At 43.0% G+C, this 27,112-nt stretch overlaps 1 protein-coding gene across 1 annotated transcript in view; it reads left to right on the top strand.

The window, feature by feature from the left end:
- LOC126188450 (F-box/LRR-repeat protein 7-like) overlaps positions 1 to 26,542 on the top strand; it is a gene marked incomplete at its 5' end in the record, with an annotated part of 260,344 nt that extends 233,802 nt beyond the window's left edge. The window contains 2 exons of the mRNA XM_049930055.1: positions 13,087 to 13,266; positions 21,910 to 26,542. Of these exons, the coding sequence (XP_049786012.1) occupies positions 13,087 to 13,266; positions 21,910 to 22,445 (716 nt within the window). The remainder of the gene's footprint in view (positions 1 to 13,086; positions 13,267 to 21,909) is intronic.
- Positions 26,543 to 27,112: the final 570 nt, after the last annotated feature.

Raw genomic sequence — 27,112 nt, 5'->3', positions numbered from 1 at the left:
CTGTGATATTTCTCTTGAACTGTTTGCCCCTATCCTTTAAACATTTAAGAAATGATTATTAAGTGTATTTGATGCCTGTGATTCATCACTTATATAGCCTTTTCATTCAGTTCAATACTGGTTGTCCTGTTTCTCATTTCACTACCTTCCATATAGCCTTATGGCTGTTGTCAGAATTAATGATTTCTGATATCGAGTGTATGTTCCTTGATTTTTTTATACCTTTTTTTATTAATTTTGAGTAGCTGTTGTGGTGTGTAGCTACAGCAGGAGCTTTACTTGTTCTTGTCAACAGGTATTTTTTCCTTCTCCTTTCGTAAGATACTTTAATCCTTCCAGTGATCCCGAGAAATTTCTAGGTTATGCAGAAAGCTATTTTCAAATAATGAGATCAATTTACCATGCACTAGATTAAATTTTATAGTAGAATTTGGTTCGTTATGAAGTTCAACCCAGTTCATATCTTTTAAACTGTTCGTAAAAATATGTATTCTGCAGTCATTAATTATTCTAACTGATTTACTTTGAGGAGTATCTTATTTATTCTAACTGTGTATCATGATCAGAGAGAACATTTGTTACTTGATAAAGAGTTATTTTCTTGCTTTGAGCTTCACCAAAGAAAACAGTATCAGTTGGGGCCCTAGTGTCTTTATCCACCCTTATTGGAAAGTTAATTATTGAGATGAAATTGTAGGATCGAAATACGGTTTCCAGAACATTTTTCCCATCGAAATCCTTAAGAAAAATCTGCACTGAAGTCACCACAGGCTGTTAACATCTTGAAGCCGTCTGACAGATGGCACGGTAGGGAATCCACATTCCTTACAAAAAGTTCAGTAGTCTGTATATAGCCACAGTTAAAAGCGAATTTTTTCATATTAGTTCACAAGCACACAGTTCTGTGTGCTGATCACTATAAAAACAAATTTCCCTGAGTCCACCTAAAATACACTTCTTTGTGTAATTGCTACTGCTGTTTCATCCAGGTCACTCTAGTATCGTCATCACTGTGCTTAGCCAGGCTGTTCCCTGCCCTGCTCCACCTACCACAACAGCCCTATCCTCTTTGCCAGAATCTTTGCACAATTTCCGTATGTCTTTCTTCACTTGGCTAAGACCAGTACTTGACTTCACAGTACTTGTGGGCTGGTACCCTATTCCTAATTTTTCCCGTACATCTGGCCACCGCCCTTACCACGGCTACCACATACCTCATCGTCATCATCATTTAATACTGATTATGCCTTTCAGCGTTCAGTCTGGAGCATAGCCCCCCTTATACAGCTCCTCCATGATCCCCTATTCAGTGCTAACATTGGTGCCTCTTCTGATGTTAAACCTATTACTTCAAAATCATTCTTAACCGAATCCAGGTACCTTCTCCTCGGTCTGCCCCGACTCCTCCTACCCTCTACTGCTGAATCCATGAGTCTCTTGGGTAACCTTGCTTCTCCCATACGTGTAACATGACCCCACCATCTAAGCCTGTTCGCCCTGACTGCTACATCTATAGAGTTCATTCCCAGTTTTTCTTTGATTTCCTCATTGTGGACACCCTCCTGCCATTGTTCCCATCTACTAGTACCTGCTATCATCCTAGCTACTTTTATATCCGTAACCTCAACCTTGTTGATAAGGTAACCTGAATCCACCCAGCTTTCGCTCCCATACAACAAAGTTGGTCGAAAGATTGAACGGTGCACAGATAACTTAGTCTTGGTACTGACTTCCTTCTTGCAGAAGAGAGTAGATCGTAGCTGAGCGCTCATTGCATTAGCTTTGCTACACCTCGCTTCCAGTTCTTTCACTATGTTGCCATCCTGTGAGAATATGCATCCTAAATACTTGAAACCGTCCACCTGTTCTAACTTTGTTCCTCCTATTTGGCACTCAATCCGTTTATATTTCTTTCCCACTGACATTACTTTCGTTTTGGAGATGCTAATCTTCATACCATAGTCCTTACATTTCTGATCTAGCTCTGAAATATTACTTTGCAAACATTCAATCGAATCTGCCATCACAACTAAGTCATCCGCATATGCAAGACTGCTTATTTTGTGTTCACATATCTTAATCTCACCCAGCCCGTCTATTGTTTTCAACATATGATCCATAAATAATATGAACAACAGTGGAGACAGATTGCAGCCTTGCCTTACCCCTGAAACTACTCTGAACCATGAACTCAATTTACCGTAAACTCTAACTGCTGCCTGACTATCCATGTAAAGACCTTTAATTGCTTGCAAAAGTTTGCCTCCTATTCCATAATCTTGTAGAACAGACAATAACTTCCTCCTAGGAAACCGGTCATATGTATTTTCTAGATCTATAAAGCATAGATACAATTCCCTATTCCACTCATAACACTTCTCCATTATTTGCCGTACGCTAAAGATCTGGTCCTGACAACCTCTAAGAGGCCTAAACCCACACTGGTTTTCATCCAATTGGTCCTCAACTAATACTCGCACTTTCCTTTCAACAGTACCTGAGAAGATTTTACCCGCAACGCTGATTAGAGAGATACCTCTGTAGTTGTTACAATTTTTCCTGTTTCCATGTTTAAAGATTGGTGTGATTACTGCTTTTGTCCAGTGTGATGGAACCTGTCCCAACTCCCAGGCCATTTCAATTATCCTGTGTAGCCATTTAAGACCTGACATTCCACTGTATTTGATGAGTTCCGACTTAATTTCATCCACCCCAGCCGCTTTATTGCACTGCAATCTATTGACCATTTTTTCCACTTCCTCAAACGTGATCCTATTTCCATCATCATTCCTATCCCATTCTACCTCGAAATCTGAAACATTACTGATCGCATTTTCACCTACATTGAGCAACTCTTCAAAATATTCCCTCCATCTGCCCAAGGCATCCATAGGATTCACCAGCAGTTTTCCTGACCTGTCCAAAATACTTGTCATTTCCTTCTTACCTCCCTTTCGAAGACTGCTAATTACACTCCAGAATGGTTTTCCAGCAGCTTGACCCATAGTCTCCAACCTGTTTCCAAAGTCTTCCCACGATTTCTTCTTGGATGCTGCAATTATCTGTTTGGCTTTGTTTCTTTCTTCAACATAACTTTCTCTGTCTACCTGGGTTCTGGTATGTAGCCATTTTTGATACGCCTTCTTTTTCCTTTTACAGGCTGCCTTGACTGTATCATTCCACCAAGCTGTTTGCTTCATCCTACTTTTACACACTACTGTTCCAAGACATTCTTTAGCCACTTCTAGTACTGTGTCCCTGTACCTTGTCCATTCCTTTTCCAATGACTGTAATTGACTACATTCAACTAACTGGTACCTTTCTGAGATCGCTGTTATGTACTTGTGCCTGATTTCCTTATCCTGAAGTTTCTCCACTCTTATCCTCCTACATATGGACCTGACCTCCTGCACTTTCGGCCTCACAATCCCAATTTCAAATGGGTTCAAATGGCTCTGGGCACTATGGGACTTAACATCTATGGTCATCAGTCCCCTAGAACTTAGAACTACTTAAACCTAACCAACCTAAGGACAGCACACAACACCCAGCCATCACGAGGCAGAGAAAATCCCTGACCCCGCCGGGAATCGAACCCGGGAACCCGGGCGTGGGAAGCAAGAACGCTACCGCACGATCACGAGATGCAGGCAATCCCAATTTCACTGCAGATTAAATAATGATCAGTGTCATCAAAGAATCCCCTGAATACACGTGTGTCCCTCACAGCCTTCCTGAATTCCTGATCTGTTATTATATAGTCAATGACAGATCTGGTTCCCCTGCCTTCCCAAGTATGCCGGTGAATGTTCTTATGTTTAAAAAAGGAGTTTGTGATTACTAAGCCCATACTGGCACAGAAATCCAAGAGTTGTTTCCCGTTCCTGTTGGCCTCCATATCCTCTCCAAATTTACCCAAGACTTTTTCATTCCCTTCTGTTCGATTTCCAATCCTGGCGTTAAAGTCACCCATGAGCAGAACACTGTCCTTGTCCTTTACTCTAACAATTACATCACTGAGTGCCTCATAAAAACTATCCATCTTATCTTGATCTGTCCCTTCACAATGCGAATATACTGACACAATCCTAATTTTCTTGCTAGACACTGTCAAATCTATCCATATCAGTCGTTCGTTTACATACCTTATTACAACTACGCTGGGTTCCATTTCTTTCCTGATGTAAAGCCCTACACCCCATTGTGCTATTCCTGCTTTGACTCCTGACAGGTAGACCTTGTATTCTCCCACTTCCTCTTCTTTCTCACCCCTTACCCGAATGTCACTAACAGCTAAAACGTCCAGCCTCTGCCAGCTCTACCTTCTTCCCAGAGTAGCCCCCATTGATATTAATAGCTCCCCATCTCATTACCATTTGTTTGCCAAGTCGTATCTTAGGAGTTCCTGGTTTGTCAGTTAGAGGTGGGACTCCGTCACCTCCAAAGGTCCGAGGCATTTTGCTCTGATTGTTGCCAGCATCATATTTAAAGTACCAGGGAAGCAAGTTGCTAGCCTTACTTGCCCCGAGTCCCATTGGGTTTTACGCCTAACGGCTGAGGGACTAACCGGTGGATTTGGTATTCTTTGCCGTATGAGCACAAAGGTGACCACGACTCAGAATATGTCCGAGATGCCCAGCCTTATTCCAAAGTAACTGGTATCCCGACTGTCGGGACCACTTACTTGGCCACTCATACGTTGCCCGTGGTTCATGAACTAGGACATGACTACAGGAACCCACACCATGAACCACATACCTACAAGACTTTATTTTTTGCTCTCTTTTGGTACTGACGTACACTTAGTTCCTTTGCTAGAATTCTGCTGCACTCCACTGTGACCTACTGCACGATGATACTCTTCCCCTCCTAGCTTCAGGTAACAAGTCGAATTTATTCGATACTGTAAGCTGAAATATAGATGAAGATGTTGAAGAGTCGTTCCCCTTTCGCCCATCGCCCATTGCTTATTACTTTTACCTGGTTCCACGATCTTTTTCCCCCTTCAACCTATCTACTTCAGAGTTCGCGTGTTCTAATTCAGCGTGAAGGTCACAGGTCTTTTCCTCCTCCTCAGCGACTCTCTTGTCTTGTTTGCAGAGCCTGCAATTCGATGTGAGATCGTCACAGAGTTCCCCATTCAGTTCCCCACTATTCACCCTTTGAAACTCCAGCTGCCGGCCGGTGTGGCCGAGCGGTTCTACGCGCTTCAGTCTGGAACCGCGCGACCGCTACGGTCGCAGGTTCAGATCCTGCCTCGGGCATGGATATGTGTGATGTCCTTACGTTATTTAGGTTTTGTAGTTCTACGTTCTAGGGGACTGATGACCTCAAATGTTAAGTCCCATAGTGCTTAGAGCCATTTGCTCCAAACTCCAGCCAAAAATTTACACATACTATTCCGTGTCTGACCATCCTACGGCACCATCCACACTTATCACGCGTTTCAACACAGATTAAACCCCTAAGAATAGAATTTAATCACTTAACATACTTTACACTTCACGAATTTTCGTTATTTACGAGTTGCAAGAATTGGTCCTACAGGTAAGAGATTCAGTTGTAGGATATAATGCAAAAGTTTCATTATTTGCTCTTAAAATAAGTATCATCTTAATTGTAGTATCTGTTAATAATCTTATTCACAATAAAATGTGACTTTTAATGCAAATGTTTCAGAATGAAACAAGATTTACGCTACTTTCCAGAAACATGAACTCAGTGATGAATAGAGATTTTGCACCTAAAGTGCTGGAAAAGATAAAAGGAAAATTAAACGGGGTTCTCTAAGTTTACTGCGCCAAGACATAAACAAAAATGCGACTGCAGCCGGACTTTGCGATCTTTTCGTGGTTTCTGGAATAATATGTAAATAAAAGTGAAATCTTTAACAGTAAACTTAAGAACACAGTAATACATGTATTTTAATGAGCAGTCAGTACTGAATCAACTGTTATTAAAATCTAAATATCTTAGCCTTATGAGAGCGCAAAAACTCTCATGTCTCGCCTGGCTGCATTGAACTGAATGACGTTCCCGGATCGAATCCGCTCGATGGATTAACGACGAAGGCTGCCTGGCTTTAGGCGGTTACCACATAAGACTAGGTGAATAAAGGGCTGGTACCCACATCTCGCCTTAGTTACACGATTCGTAAACATTTAGAAAACTCGCACACTTGTGCACGGGCTAATACCAGACGTTGGGTACACAAACTCCACCCCACCGGGAACGGAGTGTCTACAGGAAGCCTCTCCAGCCATCCATTACCATCAATATCGCCAAACCTTATAGTTAACATTCCGACCCCGTGAAGATATGGGATAAGGCCAGGAAAAAACAAAATCCGAAGGTTGAGGGCGACGTTGTTGTTTGCTGAAGGTCCACTGATGAGACAGCGTGGAATGTACGTAGGCTGAATTGATCCAAAAGATGGGCATATGAGGGAAACAGTGCAAATGATACTAATACTCGACAGTACGAGGGCTGTTCGGAAAGTAAGGTCCGACAGGTCGCGAAGTGGAAACAACAGTGAAAACCCAATGAAGTTTTGCACAGGTGTGTTGCACAGTGTCTCTAGTATGCCTATCGATCGCGTAATATCTCTATTTTCAATTCTGAGCACACAGTGAGCACGTCAAGGTGCCTAGAACAATAGTGTCTCCTACAAACTATGTGTGCACGACTCGAGGTTTTCCCTGATTTTATGCAACCCCACATATGGTACATGCCATACACTTCTTTCTGCACGATAATATTCTAGCCAGCTCACTGCAAGGGTAATGGGACGCACCTGCAGTGGTTTCGGTGGGAAGTGTCTGATGAACCACAATACAACCCGGACTTGCCTCCCTCTGATGTTCTTCTCTGCTCATATGAACCGCCGGCTATGAAGACAACATTTTGGGACCTGCAACGAGCTGCAGACCAGCGTAGAGAAGTGGCGGAAAGTACATGCGGATACCATCTTTGACGAGGGTATTGGAAAGTTGGTACAACGCCACGAGAGGTATCTAAGTCGGAGCACCGATTATGTAGACAAGTAGCTAGAAGCTGTAGCAAACTGTTGCAAATAATATATTTTTTATTTTCACTGTGGTTTCATTACGCTACTGATCGGACCTTACTTTCCGAATAGCCCTCGTACATTACACGGTGATTCCGTGGCGACGTTAAGGAATGTATCAATTTGAGGTAAGGGGCCCTGGTCTGGAAACTAGAGTGGGAAGTTATAAGAGAAAATCGTCATGATATCACTGACAGTGGAATACACGTACCGGTAATGTTGTTGCCAAAATTCTACTGAACAATTTTCCATAGCTCTTAAGTTATGCATTTTAGAATCGATATTCACCAGACACTTTTTTCTCGTTTTGGTCCATATTACCTCCCCAAAAATATGGAAACTAAAGGGCTTCCAGTAGAAGAGATGTACTGCACAGTGACGAGGATGAACAAGTGCTCACAGCTCTTAAGGTATGCATTTTGGAGCCTATGTTTACTAGACTTTTTTTCTTGTTTTGGTCCATATCACCACCCCTGTAAGTTGTCTGTCCTACAATGTTAGCAAAAATCGGTATCAGAACGATTTTCGCTTACAACTTTGGACTCGATCGTTCGCGGACCAGGGTCCTTTACCTCAAATTGTTGTATATACTCTTGTCCATTATCTCTGATAGTCAGTAACATAATCACGAAATCACTTTGTGTTCGTATGATCATCTGTATCACAATGACACCCTCCACCACATATATTACATTGTGTAACTGAGAATATCTGATCATTGTTTTCGCTGTAACCAATCAGTAATGGACTGAATGAATGTTATTTTAGTGATTGATTGCCGTTATTACCAAGTCAGTCATTTCATTTTAGACACTCATGGATTTTTTGATAATTCAACGAGAAAATAAATAATCTTATTCATTTCCTAATCTGTCATTTCAGGTACATTAGTACTTGCGGATACATGGATGGTTACAGAGGTTCTTCACGGTCTACATCAGATTATGTATGTTGCCAATGTTCAGCGATTTCCGCTTGAAGATGGAGCCTCTTGGATTCGAAATAGATTGCATTTAAACTGGAAAAAATGCAGCTGATTAGACGAGGAAATAAAAGGAGAGGAATGAGAAACTATTTATTTTTCTCAGTAACTTTTTTAACTGCCAATATCTCCACTATTTCTCAGCACTACCGTTTCTACAAAGGATTTCTCATGTCTGCTATGCATAAACTTGGATATTCATGTTGAACTTTCCTTTTGAAATTTTCAAAGTCCCCTAAAATGCAGATATTAGTTGCGACACTTCGCATATTTGATGGCTACAGTCATAGAAGGCAGCAGTACGTGAGAAAGAGGTAAACGATCCTAACTCCGATTTCCGCAGCATCTACCTAGAACCACATCTGTAATACACACACGCTACTTCATTTGTAGAAAAACTACAAGGACCATTCATGCACAAAAGAAAGAGGCTATGAAACACTCATCGGACCGACCCTTAAATGCAGCTCGTCGCTCTGGGACCGTTAACTCATAAGGCTGAGAACTGTGCGCTTCGTCACAGTTCAATACCTTAAGCACGGGAGTCTCACGGAATGCCATACTACAGTGGTTGACGCTACAGGAGAGTTGCTATTTGTTGCGTAGACTTATCGTTAAAATTCCGTAGGTGTACTGTGAAGGAAGAGCCATGTATTACATTTCTTTCTGCCGGACACATCTCACGATATGGTCATTACTGTGAAATCGGATTTTGTTGTGGTGGTCGGCGTGGAGGAGGGGGCATCGTCAGACTTGTAATTAATTTTATACACCCCGCCAGGACTACTTCTCACTTACATCCAACGAGCTCATACTGATACTTACACAAACATTTAATACAATTACAGTTACCTAACACATTGTTTCTATTTTCCTTCCATCCCTTGTATGGTTGTTTGTAACTGTATTTGACACGCCAATAATCTTTGGTACAGGTATAATGTGTATCATAAAACTTAACAGCTGCCAACCGAGATGGGACACGGCAGTTCGAGCTCTACTGTGTTCCGTGGCTTTATTTATAAAATAAAAATCCCATACGGGCGTTGTACAGGGTGCGTGAATCAGATTTTACCAATGTCGGTGCAGAATTTGTGTGTGGTAGCTTCAGTTTAGAACTGACTTTTGAACTGGTGAGGTGTAGATACTCGTACCCATCACCTACATCTACGTGGATACTCTGCAAATCACACATAAGTGCCTAACATAAGGTTCATTGAACCATCTTCACAATAATTCTCTGTTATTCCGCTCTCGAACAGCGCGTGTAAAAAACGAACAGCTAAATCTTTCCGTGCTAGCTCTTTTATTACGATGATCGTTTCTTCCTATCTAGGTCGGCGTCAACAGAACGCTTTCGCATTTGGAGGAGCACGTTGGCGATTGAAATTTCGTTAGAAGATCCCGCCACAACTTTTGCTTTAGTGATGTCCACCCAAATCTTGTATAATGTCCTTGACACTCTCTCCCTATTTCTCGATAATACAAAACGCGTAAGGATCCCACTCTGCGTAGCAGTACTCAAAAAGAAAACTGATAACTACGCATGGCAGTCCTCTTTCGGAGTCTTTAGTAGATCTGTTGCGTCTTCTGTAATGCCAATAAAACGCAGTCTTCGGTTCGCCTTCCCCACAAGATTTTCTGTGTGTCCTTTCCAATCTAACTTGTTTTTAGTAGTCATTCCTAGGAATTCAGTTGAATTTACTGCTTTTACATTTGATTGATTTGTCGTGTAACCGATGTTTGACGGATTCCTTTTAGCACTCGTATGGATGACCTCATACTTTTCATAACTATGACATGACTGTAATATACGATATTATTTTCAATAAACTGGAAAAATCTTAGAATAATCGTTATCATAAGATATGTTTATATCAAAAGTCTTCGGCAACTGGGGCAGGTTACAAAAATTAATATCCTGAATAATTATTTAAAGAAAATGGTCGTTGCCGGTGCACCAGTTGTGAATGAGGAAGGCAACAGCGAAATGGGAACGGCTGATAGTGGATCAGAAAGCACCATTCGCTACCCAGTATAAGTTGGACTGCAGTGTGTGTGTGTGTGTGTGTGTGTGTGTGTGTGTGTTCAGAAACAGTATGAAAAGCTTGTAAGGCTGTTGCAACGCCAGTTGTGATGAAAAATAATTTTTAAGAAAAAAATTCGATGAGTTTCATCGTTCCCGATTTAGCTGGCGTTGAAGTTAGCTAATTAGGTCATTTCGCACACAAATCCAAGCAGCCAGAGGCGGTGTTGCCAAACGTGTTCTCTGTAGAAACTGAAAAAAAAAGTCACTGGAAACCATTGGACGGCAGTGAGTTCAGTTCTTGCTACCGTGCAATACCTAATTTTTGTATCGCTCTGTAGTTCTGTTTGAGGAATCAGAATGAAGAACACGCTTGGCAGCACCATATCTGGCAAGCTGCTTGAATTTGCGGCGCGCGACGACCTAACTTCATACCCAGTTAAATCTGAAACGGTGCAACGTATAAAATGTTTTCTTAACAACTATTCTCAGCTGAACCTATCCTGTAATAGCCTTACAAGCTTTTCAGAGTGTTTCTGGCCACCCTTTATAGATCCACAGTATTATTCAGAAAGTAAATTATTTATCATTCATTGGAATGTAAATTGGGTATAAATAACCTGTATACAGATGGAAACAATACGTTTTCAAGTCGACAAGTTATCGATGTGCCCTCTATCGCTGCACGACAAACATCCAAATCTGTCTGTCACAAAATTTCGTCCTGCGCATATTTCGGACAGTAAACTGACGTTCCAGATTGGCAATCTGGCAACACTGCATTCACATGTACGGTAACTAACTCTGTTAGCAAGTACAGCAGTGCTGCGCAGTTGATAGAGTGGATAGCGTTTTGGTTTAACATGCAGGAAGTCGAGGGTTCGCTTCTGGGTTGGGGCTTATTTGTTCATACAGCAATTACAGTGGGTCTTCTACAAAACATTTTCAGTTACGTAATACGAACACATAAATGTAAGTACAATTGTTTCCATTGGTCAGCTTTTAAAGAAGCCTTTTGCACGTCGTGGACACAAAGTTTCGCGCCACTACATCTACTAGATTCGAAACCTGTTTTCTCTGTACCCTCCCCTAATGGTCTCACGAAATTATTTGCAAAGCTCATTGCTAGCCCTACTGATGACGTGAGGCCTAATGAAAAGTAATGAACCTGAACGTGGCAAGAATAATAGTTGGTTTTAATCAATAGGGTTATTGGGGGACGGTACACAGAAAACAGGTTTGGAATCTAGTAGATGGAGTGGTGTCCACGACGTGCAAAAGGTTTATTTAAAAACTGACCAATGAAAACGATTGCACTTTCGTTTCTGTGTTCGTAGAATGTAACTGAAAATGTTTTGCAGAAGACCCACTGTAATTGCTGTATGACAATTATGACGCCAGATGCCGTACGACGCAGACTACTTTTAGCAAATAAAAACAAATAAGCCCCGATTTAGAATCTAACCCTCGAGCTCCTCCACAATAACCCAAAACACTATCGCCGCCCGGAGTGGCCGAGCGGTTCTAGGTGCTAAAGTCAGGAACCGCGACACCGCTACGGTCGCAGGTTCGAGTCCTGCCTCGGGCGTGGATGTGTGTGATGTCCTTAGGTTGGTTAGGTTTAAGTAGTTCTAAGTTCTAGGGGACTGATGACCTCAGCAGTTAAGTCCCATAGTGCTCAGAGCCATTTGAACCAAAACACTAAGCCACCGCACCAACAACACAACACTTCATCTCTCTCCTGACAGAGGTAGTTACTGTACACGTAATTACAGTGTTGCCAGATTGCCAATCTTTAATGTCCATTTATTGGAAATTTGTGGTAAGGTCTTAAGGACCAAACTGCTGAAGTCATCGGCCCCTAAACCTACACACTACTTTATCTAACTTAAACTAACTTACCCTATGGCAACACACACACCCATGCCCGAGGGAGGACTCGAATCGCCAACGGGGGAAGCCGCACGGACCGTAACAAGGCGCCTCAGATCACGCGGCGATTTCCATTTACTGCCAGAAACATATCATCATCATTTAAGACCGATTATGCCTTTGAGCGTTCAGTCTGGAGCATAGTCCCCCATATAAAATTCCTCCATGATCCCCTATTCAGTGCTAACATGGGTGTCTCTTCTGGTGTTAAGCCTTTTACTTCAAAATCATTCTTAACCGAATCCAGGTACCTTCTCCTTGGTCTGCCCCAACTCCTCCTACCCTCTACTGCTGAACCTATGAGTCTCTTGGGTAACTTTGCTTCTCCCATGCGTGTAACATGACCCCACCATCTAAGCCTGTTCGCCCTGACTGCTACATCTATAGAGTTCATTCCCAGTTTTTCTTTGATTTCCTCATTGTGGACATTCTCCTGCCATTGTGCCGATCTACTAGTACCTGTAACCATCCTAGCTACTTTCATATCCGTAACCTCAACCTTATTGATGAGGTAACCTGAATCCACCCAACTTTCGCTCCCATACAAGAAAGTTGGTCGAAAGATTGAACGGTGGACTGCAGAAGAGCGTAGATCGTAGCTGAGCGCGCACTGCATTAGCTTTGCTACACCTCGCTTCCAGTTCTTTCACTATGTTGCCATCCTCTGAGAATATGCATCCTAAGCACTTGAAACCATTCAAGTGTTCTAACTTTGTTCCTCCTATTTGGCACTCAATCCGTTTATATCTCTTTCCCACTGACATTACTTTCGGTTTGGAGATGCTAATCTTCATACCATAGTCCTTACATTTCTGATCTAGCTCTGAAGTATTACTTTGCAAACTTTCAATCGAATCTGCCAGAAACATGTGCAGGACGAAATTTTGTGAGACATTTTTGTATTTTCAGTTAGTGAAGAATCACGCTGCGAAGTTAAGAATGCGCGAATTTTTCTTCAACGTGTATGTATAGTTCATGAAATAAAAGTAAATTAAATCAAGTGTTTCTTTGTGAATAACCCTGCAGAACCAGTGCAACAGAATGCGGCTAGAAAGTTACCAGAACGTCCTGTGCCCGCAGGCTGCTGCCGCGTGTCGTGCATCGGCGTGACGCCCGGCCCGGAGCCGCCGCGCCGGCTGCTGCTGCAGTACCTCGACCTCACCGACTGCCAGGCAGTCGAGGACTCGGGCCTGCGCGTCATCGTGCGCAACTGCCCGCAGCTCGTCTACCTCTACCTGCGCCGCTGCGTCCAGATCACAGGTCGGTGCCTCCTCGTACACCATTACAGTTACAAGTACAGCAGGAGACACGAGAAAAACATCGCGTAACACCGCCTGTCGGCTTTACAGTCGCCTCGATTCCTTCAGGAGGAGAGTCCGCAAGTTTCTTCAGCCGTGCTGTATCCAGCTAAAGCCACTGCTAGAAGATAACATTTCCTAGAGCTACCGAACTTCAGGAATGATGATGATGATTGGTTTGTGGGGCGCCCAACTGCGCCGTCATCAGCGGCCTTACAAAGTCCCTACTTTTATACAGTCCAATTTTTTCACAGTCTTATGTAGCCACTATCAAGAATGATGATGATGATGATGATGATGATGATGATGATGATGATGATGAAATGTTGAGGACAACACAAACACCCAGTCCCCGGTCAGAGAAAATCCCCAACCCGGCCGGGAATCGAACCCGGGACCCCATGAACTTCAGGAATGTTACATTTCACCTGCTGTTCCAGATAGACCAAAATATTTTCTATGCGACAAATATCGGACGATTTAGCGGCCCAGTCGAGGTGCAATAATGTCCCTTGAGTCTTCTTCCAGCCGCTATATTATGCTTGTAGTCCTGTGGTTCAAATGGCTCTGAGCACTATGGGACTTAACATCTATTGTCATCAGTCCCCTAGAACTTAGAACTACTTAAACCTAACTAACCTAAGGACAGCACACAACACCCAGCCATCACGAGGCAGAGAAAATCCCTGACCCCGCCGGGAATCGAACCCGGGAACCCGGGCGTGGGAAGCGAGAACGCTACCGCACGACCACGAGATGCGGGCTTGTAGTCCTGTGAACACGGCTGTTGTCACCATGTAGTCTCCACAGAATACTCATCGTGAATGTATAGAGGAAAGGAGAATACTCATCGTGAATGTATAGAGGGAAGGACAACACCTGATCACGAAGAGTGACCTTGAATAACTGGGCACAAGTTTTGATACTAGAAATACAGCCGAAACGTCGCATAACCGTCTCATTCCTGAACTTGGCCCTCTACACATTGCGTATGAAACACCTCCATGGGTAGTGCATTCGACGCCTTGCATCATGAAACTGGGGAAAATCGTGACGTGACGGTCCACATTATATGCTTCCAGTCGGGTAGTGTCCAGTTTCTGTGTAGTTTCGCCCACTGAAGACATGCAGCTTTATTTGCCGCTGTAGGCTGCCCCGATAGCTGAGTGGTCAGCGTGACGCATTGCCCTCCTACGGACCCGGATTCGATTCCCGGCTGGGTCGTGGATTTTCTCCGCTCAGGCACTGGGTGTTGTGTTGTCTTAACCATCGTTTCATCCCCATCCGGCGCGTAGGTCGCCCAGTGTGGCGTCGAATGTAATAAGACCTGCACCCAGGCGGCCGGACTAGCCCCGCAAGGGGCCTCCCGGCCGATGACGCCAAACCCTCATATCCATTTGCCGCTTTGGGTAATGGTCTTTTCGAGGACCCCGATTACAAATAACCACCGCATGGAATTCGTTTTGAAGGATCCTCTCGGTAACTGGTTGAGATGGGCGTGCACTCACTGATACCAATCCTGTCGGGTTTGAAAACTAATGGCACTGACAAGTCCTGAGAAGCGTCTCGGGCCCTGTTGCATAGGATCCTTTTATGGCTGCGATTTTTTTAACTTGATTACATGGTTACGAGTGGTACACCATTCCTTGTCGATACGTTGGACAGTCCGTGTTGATACTTGTTGTGTCTAGACAAAACAGCCTAGACACAATCAGAGGAAGCCGAAAGGCACGCGCTTAAACTCACGCAGGCTGGCGTGAGGTCTAAAACAGGATACGTAATGAATGCTATAAAGAAAAGTACGTAGCTTCTGGAATACTTAACTTTAATCCACATTTGTAGAACATCGCTCTTGATGATACATTAATAGAGTCTCAATATCAATTGAATACGGCGCCTTGCTAGTTCTTAGCAAATGTAGCTGAAGGCTATGCTAACTATCGTCTCGGCAAATGAGAGCGTAGTTGTCAGTGAACCCTAGCAACGTCGGCTGTACAACTGGGGCGAGTGCTAGTACGTCTCTCTAGACCCGCCGTGTGGTGGCGCTCGGTCTGCAATTACTGACAGTGGCGACACGCGGGTCCGTCGTATACTAGCGGACCGCGGCCGATTTAAAAGCTACCACCTAGCAAGTGTGTTGTCTGGCGGTGACACCACAATACTCGTAATAAACCAGGAAACTCCATTAATAATGAGGTCACTGTAACTCCCTGACGCCTCCACATCTTACTGCAATTCTTCAGTACAACAGGCTGAGACTGACACACACAAACCGCTTCACTGTGATGAGGCTGAACGGTCACATGTCTGGTACCAGTTGCACACCACCCATAGCGCTACAAAGCGACCAGTCTGCTTATCTACGGGTGTGACCAATGTTTTTTTCCTGACTGCTTAACTAGATGCATTATTAAATATAGTATATAATTACTTGTCACCTGTTTTGGCACTGAACAACGCTACTTTCCAACGAGCTAACAAGAACTTCCAATCTTTGAATGTTGTTAATGAGGTAATTTGCAGCGATAGTGACTAAAGAAGTATGTTGCTAACTTCGTTAGTGCTCTTTGGGATTTTCAGCTTTGTTCTTAATAAGATGGGTACTTTTGAAGACTTTTGCACCAGAGTACATAATTTGTGAAAAGGTGAAAAATCGTTCCCAGCTACGTGATTTGGGAACGCGCACCCACTACACTCCTCCCTGCCCTGACCGATCCTAAGCCACTGAGTTCGTTCTCCAACTACAGGCGTGATTCGACGTTGTCTTCATAATCACAATGATAGCTTAAGAAGAAAAGGGAGTAGCACAAATCTGCTTGACAAAGAGTCGACCACAGACACAGTTAAATATGTATACTGACCTAAACTCTCTCAAATGAATAAACAAAAAAGCACATTCACACTAGGTCAATAATTTAGTCAAGTGACGAGTAATTTAGTAATTATATGTGTCTGAACAATATTGTTTAGCAAAGCTGGAAAGTAAAAGAGGTCCGATCCAGTAAACTGGATAGTAGCTGGTCGAGCAGCTTTCCCCAGTTCAGCTCACTTCTACCACTGGCGCGCCACTGGTACGTGTAAGTACTGTCTGTTTAGTGGTGCACTTTATCATCTGTCGTCGTTCCGTTCTCTCTTTTCATTCATCTGTTTACTGTGGATCAGAATCATGGTTCGTTGAAGTGACGATACAACGAATCAGTTTGTTTCTCTTTACGTGGAGAAGGAAGGCTGCTGGAATGTGAAACGTCCTCTGTACTGAAAAAGACGATGGGAATACCGCAGTTCCAGGAAAAGGAGTTAGTTGACATCTCTAGTCGAAACAGACGTGTCAGGATCCTTAAACTACACCTAGCAACAAGAACGTACAACACTGCCTGCAGTTTACTTTCTCCAGGTACCGCTTGTCTTAGGTGAATATCACTACACTAGGTTTTATTTGCGAGTTCTTTCAGTAGCACATTTGATGCGGCCTGCTAATCTCTTCGGCCAGTTAATTTTCGTGCCCACTTTTTCATTCTCTTCCTTACAATTTCAGTCTCTTCTTTCACCTCTTACAGTATAACCATTGCTGCGAACTCTCACTTCCGAATCATCGACAACAACCAAATCTTGACTGCCAACTAAATCTTGTAGAACGCGCAATTGCTTACTTGAAGTTTAGCCGTCAAGTAGAGCTGTTAAACCACATCCTACTTGACTAAATTACTGACCTAGTATGAACGAACCTATGGACTGAACAGCATAAAAAGGCTCTGGTATAGGTAAAAAAGAGGCTGGATACTGGCAAGTTATTACTTGACCAGTGGACAACGCTCTGTCAGTCAAACAAAACTACCCACATAACTAATCAGAGGACACAAATAAAGAAAGAGAACACGTAATTTAGGACGAACCAGAGAGACAGTAATGATGGCACGTGTCAGTAGCACGTGGAAGATTACCTCAGCGGCGGCATGGGGGCGTTAATCGTAATTATGAGTTGCCATCGTAATTTCTGATGCTGTCATTGTTGTAACTGAATGGCAACGAGATTATTAACTGTTTCTTCGGCCAACTGACAATCTATTATCGGCCGTTCTGGTGCCTTTAGCACTCAGCTGCAACGTCACACATGGCGCCTAAACAGCAGGAGTATGTGCTCTGAGACTGTACCAAGCTCGGAAGCGCGCCTTGGTGGCAGAAGAAACTGGATTCAGTGAGGCAGAGCTCTTAATGTGGGCCGCGCGGGGTAGCCGCGCGGTCTGGGGCGTCTTGTCACGGTCCCCGCGGCTCCCCCGGTCGGAAGTACGAGTCCTCCGTCAGGCATGGGTGTGTGTGTTGTCCTTAGCGTAAGTCAGTTTAAGTTAGATTAAGTAGTGCGTAAGCTTAGGGACCGATGACCTCAGGAGTTTGGTCCCATAAGACCACAAATTTCTTACTGTGGGGTTTAGTCAACAGTTGCGGTTTCAGAGAATACGGCCGACTGCGCAGAGGGCTTTACTTTTCATAGCCAATCTAATATGCCCATTTGCACAGTTTTGAGCAAGTTGCTTACTTGATTTGGGTTGTAAAACACTGATCTCTAACGGGCAGAACTACTTCTGTGTCATCTCTCTGGTGTGGTCATGCACCGTTCAAACGGCATGTAGGACGCTCTTAACAACGTTGAAAGTCATCTTGGCGAAAATTCTGAATTCACCGTCATTGCGATCAGCAATAATTATAGGCAGTACCTCTATACCAGCTCGTCGTTTACTTGGTACCCCTCATGCAACACCGTAACTCACATATAACCACTAGTTAATTTATATCAACAAAATTAGTTAGTCTTAGTGATAGCCCCAAAGGCCTGTTAATCTCTAATTCCCCTAATTCTGCTTCTTCAATAATAGGATGGCACCCCTACAGGGTACGGCATGACAGACTCCAGTCTGAACCAGGACGAGGAGGAAAAGTCTACTTGCAAAACCATTTTTGCTTCTTGGATTGTCTTTCCGCAGATTTCAGTTCAGCTGAAACCGAATTTGTTATTGTCCGCTAGAGAAACAGTAAATATACTGGGAAGTAACTGATATAAGAATTCAAATGTCGCAAAAAATGATCTTTGTGAGAGCAAGAAGTAAACTACACTCCTGGAAATGGAAAAAAGAACACATTGACACCGGTGTGTCAGACCCACCATACTTGCTCCGGACACTGCGAGAGGGCTGTACAAACAATGATCACACGCACGGCACAGCGGATACACCAGGAACCGCGGTGTTGGCCGTCGAATGGCGCTAGCTGCGCAGCATTTGTGCACCGCCGCCGTCAGTGTCAGCCAGTTTGCCGTGGCATACGGAGCTCCATCGCAGTCTTTAACACTGGTAGCATACAGCGACAGCGTGGACGTGAACCGTATGTGCAGTTGACGGACTTTGAGCGAGGGCGTATAGTGGGCATGCGGAAGGCCGGGTGGACGTACCGCCGAATTGCTCAACACGTGGGGCGTGAGGTCTCCACAGTACATCGATGTTGTCGCCAGTGGTCGGCGGAAGGTGCACGTGCCCGTCGACCTGGGACCGGACCGCAGCGACGCACGGATGCACGCCAAGACCGTAGGATCCTACGCAGTGCCGTAGGGGACCGCACCGCCACTTCCCAGCAAATTAGGGACACTGTTGCTCCTGGGGTATCGGCGAGGACCATTCGCAACCGTCTCCATGAAGCTGGGCTACGGTCCCGCACACCGTTAGGCCGTCTTCCGCTCACGCCCCAACATCGTGCAGCCCGCCTCCAGTGGTGTCGCGACAGGCGTGAATGGAGGGACGAATGGAGACGTGTCGTCTTCAGCGATGAGAGTCGCTTCCGCCTTGGTGCCAATGATGGTCGTATGCGTGTTTGGCGCCGTGCAGGTGAGCGCCACAATCAGGACTGCATACGACCGAGGCACACAGGGTCAACACCCGGCATCATGGTGTGGGGAGCGATCTCCTACACTGGCCATACACCACTGGTGATCGTCGAGGGGACACTGAATAGTGCACGGTACATCCAAACCGTCATCGAACCCATCGTTCTACCATTCCTAGACCGGCAAGGGAACTTGCTGTTCCAACAGGACAATGCACGTCCGCATGTATCCCGTGCCACCCAACGTGCTCTAGAAGGTGTAAGTCAACTACCCTGGCCAGCAAGATCTCCGGATCTGTCCCCCATTGAGCATGTTTGGGACTGGATGAAGCGTCGTCTCACGCGGCCTGCACGTCCAGCACGAACGCTGGTCCAACTGAGGCGCCAGGTGGAAATGGCATGGCAAGCCGTTCCACAGGACTACATCCAGCATCTCTACGATCGTCTCCATGGGAGAATAGCAGCCTGCATTGCTGCGAAAGGTGGATATACACTGTACTAGTGCCGACATTGTGCATGCTCTGTTGCCTGTGTCTATGTGCCTGTGGTTCTGTCAGTGTGATCATGTGATGTATCTGACCCCAGGAATGTGTCAATAAAAATTCCACTTCCTGGGACAATGGATTCACGGTGTTCTTATATCAATTTCCAGGAGTGTATTTGCTGAGAGCGAATTCTGGACCTCTCTAGACATCGTCCGAGCAGCGCCCGAGCTATTTTAAATTATTAATTGTACTTCAAAGCAGTAACGCTTAGTTTATTCCTCGCGGTTCATTTTATTTATTTAAAACATCGACAATGATATGGAACGATACAGGTTTATAATTTTGTTTTGCTTTGTAGTCTAGCAGCGTGCGTTCAAAAACATATTGAACTTCATTTTTACTTGCTGCAAATCTGCCTAATTTCCTCTTACATCTGGGAATTTTGCATGCATGCATATTCTTGCGTTTCACGCTGATAGCTTTTGGCCTAATTTCAGTTTAGCGTGCAGCATTACACACTTCTTGACGATACAAAATTGCACCACTTATCTTTGCTTTCGTTCTCCTTGTTAAAAACGTGTCTGTTTGTTTTGTGTATTGTTGAAAACTTACTTGCTGTTCTGGTTTTCACTTAATCCAAAAACAAGAAAACGTTCTTTTAATCTGTGATTTGTTGTATGTTTGTATTTATGTACACTGCGCAACGAAATTAAAAGATTACTTTTTCGAAACCCGTAATTATCTCCCATTCCGACGCATAAGTTTGAAATTTGGTGGAAAGGTGCCTACGACCTACCTCTGGAATGGTGCGAAAGCGTGGAGCTCCGTGACTTCCCTCGGGCTCTTCGACTCTTCAGACAGCAAAGTGTCGACACATGCGAAGAAAGGCCTCAGCTCAGAAGTTCATGTGATCTGTATAGGGGATTAATGATGTCGCACTGCCACCAAATTTCGCCACAAGTCTGCTCAATGCTACCATGAGAAGGTCGTCGCAGCTCCTCTCACGCACATTTCATCCCTTCTTTTGACGTCTGGACGATGGAATTCAGAACCAGCGATACCCAGCGTGGCTAAGACGGACTATAACGACCTCTTCATCGTGTAACCCGGCCACGGTGGCGTTGGGCAGAATTGTGATGAAATTTGGTGCCAATGAGACATCACTGGCCCAACTTACCACTCACATGAAATTTCGAGCTTTGGTGTTTTCTTCGCCTGTGTCGACATCTTGTTGTTTGAAGCATGCCAAGCCCGAGTGGGCGCCGTGTTTTTGCACCATTACACAGGAAGTCTGTAAGGACCTTTGAGCCAAGTTTCAAACTCGTGCGTCGCAACGTATGGCAATTATGGGGATTTCAAATAGGTGATCTCTTAATTCTGTTGCACAGTCTATATGAGTTGCACGAAGCAGTAGTGTTTGGAGTTACTGATCTAACTGGAGAATGGTTGATGCTGGTGGTGACAAAGATTAGTTGAAGGCAGTGAACAGTGAACATAAACTAGGGGAAGGAACAGTGGGTTGGAGGGGTGTAGAGATAAAATGGGAGGAAGAGTGAACGAGAGAAGGGGGGGGAGAGGGGGAGAGAGGGAGAGAGAGAGAAATGGGAAGGTAGCAGGTTGATGCTGGTGGTGACAAAGATTAGTTGAAGGCAGTGAACAGTGAACATAAACTAGGGGAAGGAACAGTGGGTTGGAGGGGTGTAGAGATAAAATGGGAGGAAGAGTGAACGAGAGAAGGGGGGGGGAGAGGGGGAGAGAGGGAGAGAGAAATGGGAAGGTAGCAGGCAAAGATTTTCTTTTTCTGTGTTACGTGTTCGATGTTTTTCGATAGTGTTCTCTTTACAATAGTTCTATGGTCTTTAAGCAGTCCTTTACTGTGTGTTGGTGCTTAGTTGTTTTAAGTGAATAAAAGCAAACGGGTATGGTAAAAAGCACACGTTTTTGTTCTTGCAGAGGTGGATTTAAATAATTGTGAAACAACCTTGGCCACTTTTATCACACAGATCAAGAATATTTTTAATTTGTTTCTGGTACGATATATTACAGACAAAATGTGAAAGCCTAGAGTGTGTATGTGTATTTATGTTAGTAAACGGAGTCTGTTCTTGCTCAGCACGTAATACAGTGTAGGGATGTAGTTGAGAATCTTGATGTTGTCACACTTCTTCGCAGATAATCCATTTCCACAGCCACCAGCCCGCAGTAGGTCCAAGGGCTAATTGGAACGTTGTCCTGTTGGTTTGTTGCAGACGCAGGCATCAAGTATGTGCCGAGCTTCTGCTCGATGCTGCGAGAGCTGAGCGTGTCGGACTGCACGCAGGTGACGGACTTCGGGCTGTACGAGCTGGCCAAGCTGGGCGCGACGCTGCGCTACTTGTCGGTGGCCAAGTGCGACCAGGTGTCGGACGCCGGGCTCAAGGTGGTGGCGCGCCGCTGCTACAAGCTGCGCTACCTGAACGCGCGCGGCTGCGAGGCCGTCAGCGACGACGCCATCGCCGTGCTGGCGCGCTCGTGCCCGCGCCTACGGGCCCTCGACATCGGCAAGTGCGACGTCAGCGACGCGGGGCTGCGCGCGCTAGCCGAGAGCTGCCCCAACCTCAAGAAGCTCAGCCTGCGCAGCTGCGACCTGGTCACGGACCGCGGCGTCCAGTGCGTCGCCTACTACTGCCGCGGCCTCCAGCAGCTCAACATCCAGGACTGCCAGATCTCCATCGAGGGCTACCGCGCCGTCAAGAAGTACTGCAAGCGCTGCATCATCGAGCACACCAACCCCGGGTTCTTCTGAATCGCGGTCTCGTCCACTGGACAGCATGGGCGACTGTCAAGGACTCGAGGAGTTGTTCTAATAGTTGGCCCTGAACGTCACCTCCCATTTGGGCACTAGGTGTCAGTGCCAAAATAAAGAGCAACCAGACTAAAACTCTCCTGTCACCATCAAGTACTGTGATAACCTTGTAAGAAGTACACACACCATCAAAATTACTGCAAGCACACTGCATAATCGAGTACACCAATCTGGAATTCTTCAGAACTGCACTGTGCTGCGATGGATTTACTTCAGCACTGGCGACTCTCTAGGTCTCCCTTGAAGAACTGCTCCATTAATTGTCCCAATACATCACCTGTCACTTGGGCAATACCTATTAGTGGCAGAATGGCAAGCATACTATCTTACATCATTAGCCTACCTCCCATCAAATGCTGTGATAACCTTGAGAATTACAGTAAAAAGTTCCAAAGATGTAAAGAAGTATTGCAGACGCCCTTCATCGAGCACACCACCCCAGTTTTCTTCTCAACTGTGGTCTGGTCCACTAAGTGTACATCAGCATGAGCTATTGTCAGTGACAGCCTCGAGAAACTCCTGTCGTTTGGTTACAATGCGTCAGTGATGGAGTCTTTCAGCCAACAACTTCGTTCTAGCACTATTACATAACGTGATAAATTTAGACTTATTCTAAGAAGTCCATCACTACATTCACACGCAGATCAGCAGGACAATCTTACCGTCAGTATGGTAGTAGAGATCACCGTCAGAGGATTATGACTTTGAGTGAGCCCTGTCAACTCAGCTGCTCATTGAGTAGCAAACAGTTGTTAGGACGAAGAAGGAGCTTCAATAGTGAATTTATTGATTTCGTTTGGATAAGCATTATCAGTTGTAAAACTGAGACACTAAAAAAAAGGAAGGAAAAAAAGCTGAGTACTCTGGCACTTGTTAAATTAGGTGCTTTGTGAAACTACAGCATCCTCAAAAGAGTTCTCTGTCCCAGGAGTATACTGCAAGTGAACAAAACAGATTTTGAACTTGACAGACATGTTGCTGAATATAACATACGAGGAAAGGGGCTAAATATATCAACTGATCTGATTAACATCATTATTCAGGGAAGCTGACGTGGAAGAAACATATCTGCAGTGTTCTGGAATGTGGTTTTATCTACACTGTAGTACGTCCAACTCTCAATGACCAAAATTTAACGATTGTCTACATTCTGTACATTGCCATGTTGTGGTGGTGCACTGTTATTAATAATGGGACTGACACTGGACTTGCAGGCATCGTGACTACGTTTATTGGAAATGCTATGAATAATTCGAATCATCATCGTGCGCGTTGTTTCTGGGTTCTTATGCACCCAGTTATTTAAAAATATAGTTAAATTCAGCCAGTAATCGTTGAAACCAAGGAAAGAAAATAAGAAACTGTACAACAGCTGTTTTATTGAACGCATAAGCGAGTTATACTTTCACCACAACCAAGTGCACTGTCCATTGGCCAACTATCACTCTTCTCCCTTTCTTCACAGTATTACAAGGCGTACAATTTCATAACTTTGAATTTAATAGCGTTCAAAGCTAATACACTTTCACTTCTGACACAAAGAGCAAAGTTGCTTCTAGTGTGATTTCAAATGGAATGTGACAACACACTGCTCAATTTAACATAAACATGTGTGTGAAATACATTTGCTGTTATGGCACTTGTTCCAAAAGATTTGTGGGAGTTTTTAATAAACTGTTTTGAACATCAGTGTTGGAATGCCTTCCAAAGGCTGCAAAAATATAAGATGGCATCTGGTTAACAGTATACATATTTCTTTTCTTGAGGCGTTTTTTGAGTAATTTAGTCAATAGAGGACGAGATTTTACATATTTGCTGATTTTAACAAACTATGATGTAAAAATAATCTCCATGATTCAGTAACACACCTATAAATCATTGTATTCTTTAATGATTTAGCTCATATCTGTAGTGAATCTGTTCAGCAGCGCTGAGTGTGTTGAGCAAATACAAAAATTGATTCCCTTGACCAACTCACATCCATAAACATAGAAATATGTGATTATTAATTCCAGATTCATGCAATGAATTCTGGCTTGGTGCAGACAATGTAATGTATCACTGGACTGGCTCCTCTGTCATTGTGCAAAGTAAAAGCTACTGAGATAGAAATTTGTTGAAAAGCAGCTACAGAAGTCGTCATCAAGCAAGTTTCATTTTCCTCTTGTGTCAGTAATGACAATTCTCTTGAGTTTTAGGCAGCCACACGTAACCTATTTCACTCCTAACAAATTTATGATTGATGCTGTTATTATTTATGTACTGAGAAACTGTGTGTTCAAATGGAAAAAGATTCCATAACTGATATAGAAGATATCTGGTATTCTCTTTATTCTCTTTAGCTATATCAAGAAGATGTAGGTTAATACTGAGACCACCAACAGAGACTTATATTAAGAATCAAACAACTACTTCATTTTACCTATTGTTCAGTAGTTGTCAGCTTTTTACAGCAATTGGGTAAATGGAAAGGTACTTTACACCATACTACTCCATGTAATTTATTTAACAAATGTTTAAAATCCATGTACTGAAATAAATAAATTACAATAAAAGAATTTGGCATATGTATTGACACATCATACTAATGCTACATGCAATGAAAATTGAATTCAGTTATATTTGTAATACTCAGACAGAGTAATTTTTCGTTTCATTTATCCCAAGAACAAATGCAGGATTTATCAGCATTTGATGAAATAATCTTCAATTTTTTTATTATTTGTCTTTGAATTTATGTAAATACAAGTGTCTCAAAAATATTTTATGTAATTTTTTTCTTGTTGTGAATGCTATACAACAGAAACTATTAAGAAAAATTTACACTTATGTCTGTTGAAGTGGAAGAGCAAATATGTATGACCAGTGTCCTTATCTGTATTATAAACAATGTCAAGTCACTAATTTAACTGTTTATGAAATGTGGACTTTTAAAAGAAAACTGCCTGTTGTTTCTTCCATTACAGTCTCTGCTATCACTTATTTCCGTTATTATTATTGACTGAATGTTCATAAAATCCACCAGAACGAAAACCAAATAAAAGAAACAGGCTTATCTTCAACAATTTGTTAATCATTTCTTTCAGACAGATATAAACTTGAGTTGATTTATAGAGTATTTGCATCATTATACCATTTAAACTTAATCTCTAAAATAGTATGTCTATCATTAAGATTTTTCATACCAGCTCTTTACTTTCATTTCACCACATGAACATATCTTACAATCATTTACTCTCTAACACACTTCTCAGTAAAGTCATATGCATTATATGTAGGATGCATGTCTCAAATGTTGCTTCATCATTGTATCCTTATATAGCAGCTAACCTTCAAGTCTAAACTCTTTGCTTCTCATGTGATAATGCTCTAGTAAATACATTTGCACTGTTTACAGTAAGATTGGTGTGCTAGTCTGCAATGACAAATATGTCAATATCTTAAGGGATTAAATCAACACCTATACTTGCTTGGTTATGAAGTAAGATTGTGACATATGTTTAAAGGACTTCTGCAAGAAAATTAATTCTGTATTTATCTGTTTACATGACACTAAATGGGGAATAGAGTGTACTTTTTTAAATTACTGATGAAGTAAGCAACAATACTGTAACAGTGGTAGACAATTGATGTCCTGAGAAAGTGTCAGTGCCAGAAGTACAATTACATTCACATACAACCAGCTCTAGTGAAGCATATTTCAGGGGAAATATGGCCAACATATCTTTAAGGAAAAGTGGGGCACATTCATTTTGAAAGACACTAGTTTGATGAATAAGAATAAACATTATTTTTGACAGATTTTTGTAAAAAGGACTACCAAAAACCTAGTGAAGGCTGATATTAAACCTGCAATATAACTTATTTTTACTATATGTTTGTAATTATTTTTAATAAATACTTGTAACAACATGTACATGTTAAAGAATGTATAAATGTATAGGATCTGGCAGAAACTTAAAATGTATATAACTGAAGGAAAATTGTAAATATCCCCAAGCTTTACTTTTGAAGTAATAAATATTTCTTTTATTTAAGTATTATTGTTTTCTCTCAAATTTTATTATTCATTTTGCATTATTTTATAAGTCTACTTTATTTTCCTTTCCCATCAAGCATAAGTTGTTTACTTTTTTCTTCATAATCCTTTCCTTAGGGCCCAAGATTATATATAATGGCTTGGAGTTACCTTATGAGATATAACTTCTAAATTTCTTGTAAATCTTCAAAAAATAATCACACATGTGGGTAACAGGAATAATACATACAAATGAAACTCAGCCCTCATTCAACCAACACACAAAAAAAGAGACAAATGGACCTTAATCCTACAGAGGGATTCGTGTACTACTGGTAACATAGGGAGTTTCTCTCAAATGCAATACTCAAACAAATTGAGATACACATGGCCTCTTGCATTGATGAATTCCAGTCGAAGTTTAGGAAGTACAGAACCACAGCACTAGCTGTACTTAAAACAACCTAAATTATTTCAATTGGCATCCCGAAGGCCCATGATTCAATGAACAGGCATTATTTCTTACTGAACTAGAAACTTCTAAAGAAAGCTACTCCAACCAATACCACATCAAAGTCACTTTTAAATG

The sequence above is a fragment of the Schistocerca cancellata genome, chromosome 5, assembly GCF_023864275.1.
Source record: "Schistocerca cancellata isolate TAMUIC-IGC-003103 chromosome 5, iqSchCanc2.1, whole genome shotgun sequence".
Classification (NCBI taxonomy): domain Eukaryota; kingdom Metazoa; phylum Arthropoda; class Insecta; order Orthoptera; family Acrididae; genus Schistocerca; species Schistocerca cancellata.
This window is presented reverse-complemented; position numbering and strand designations above follow the sequence as displayed.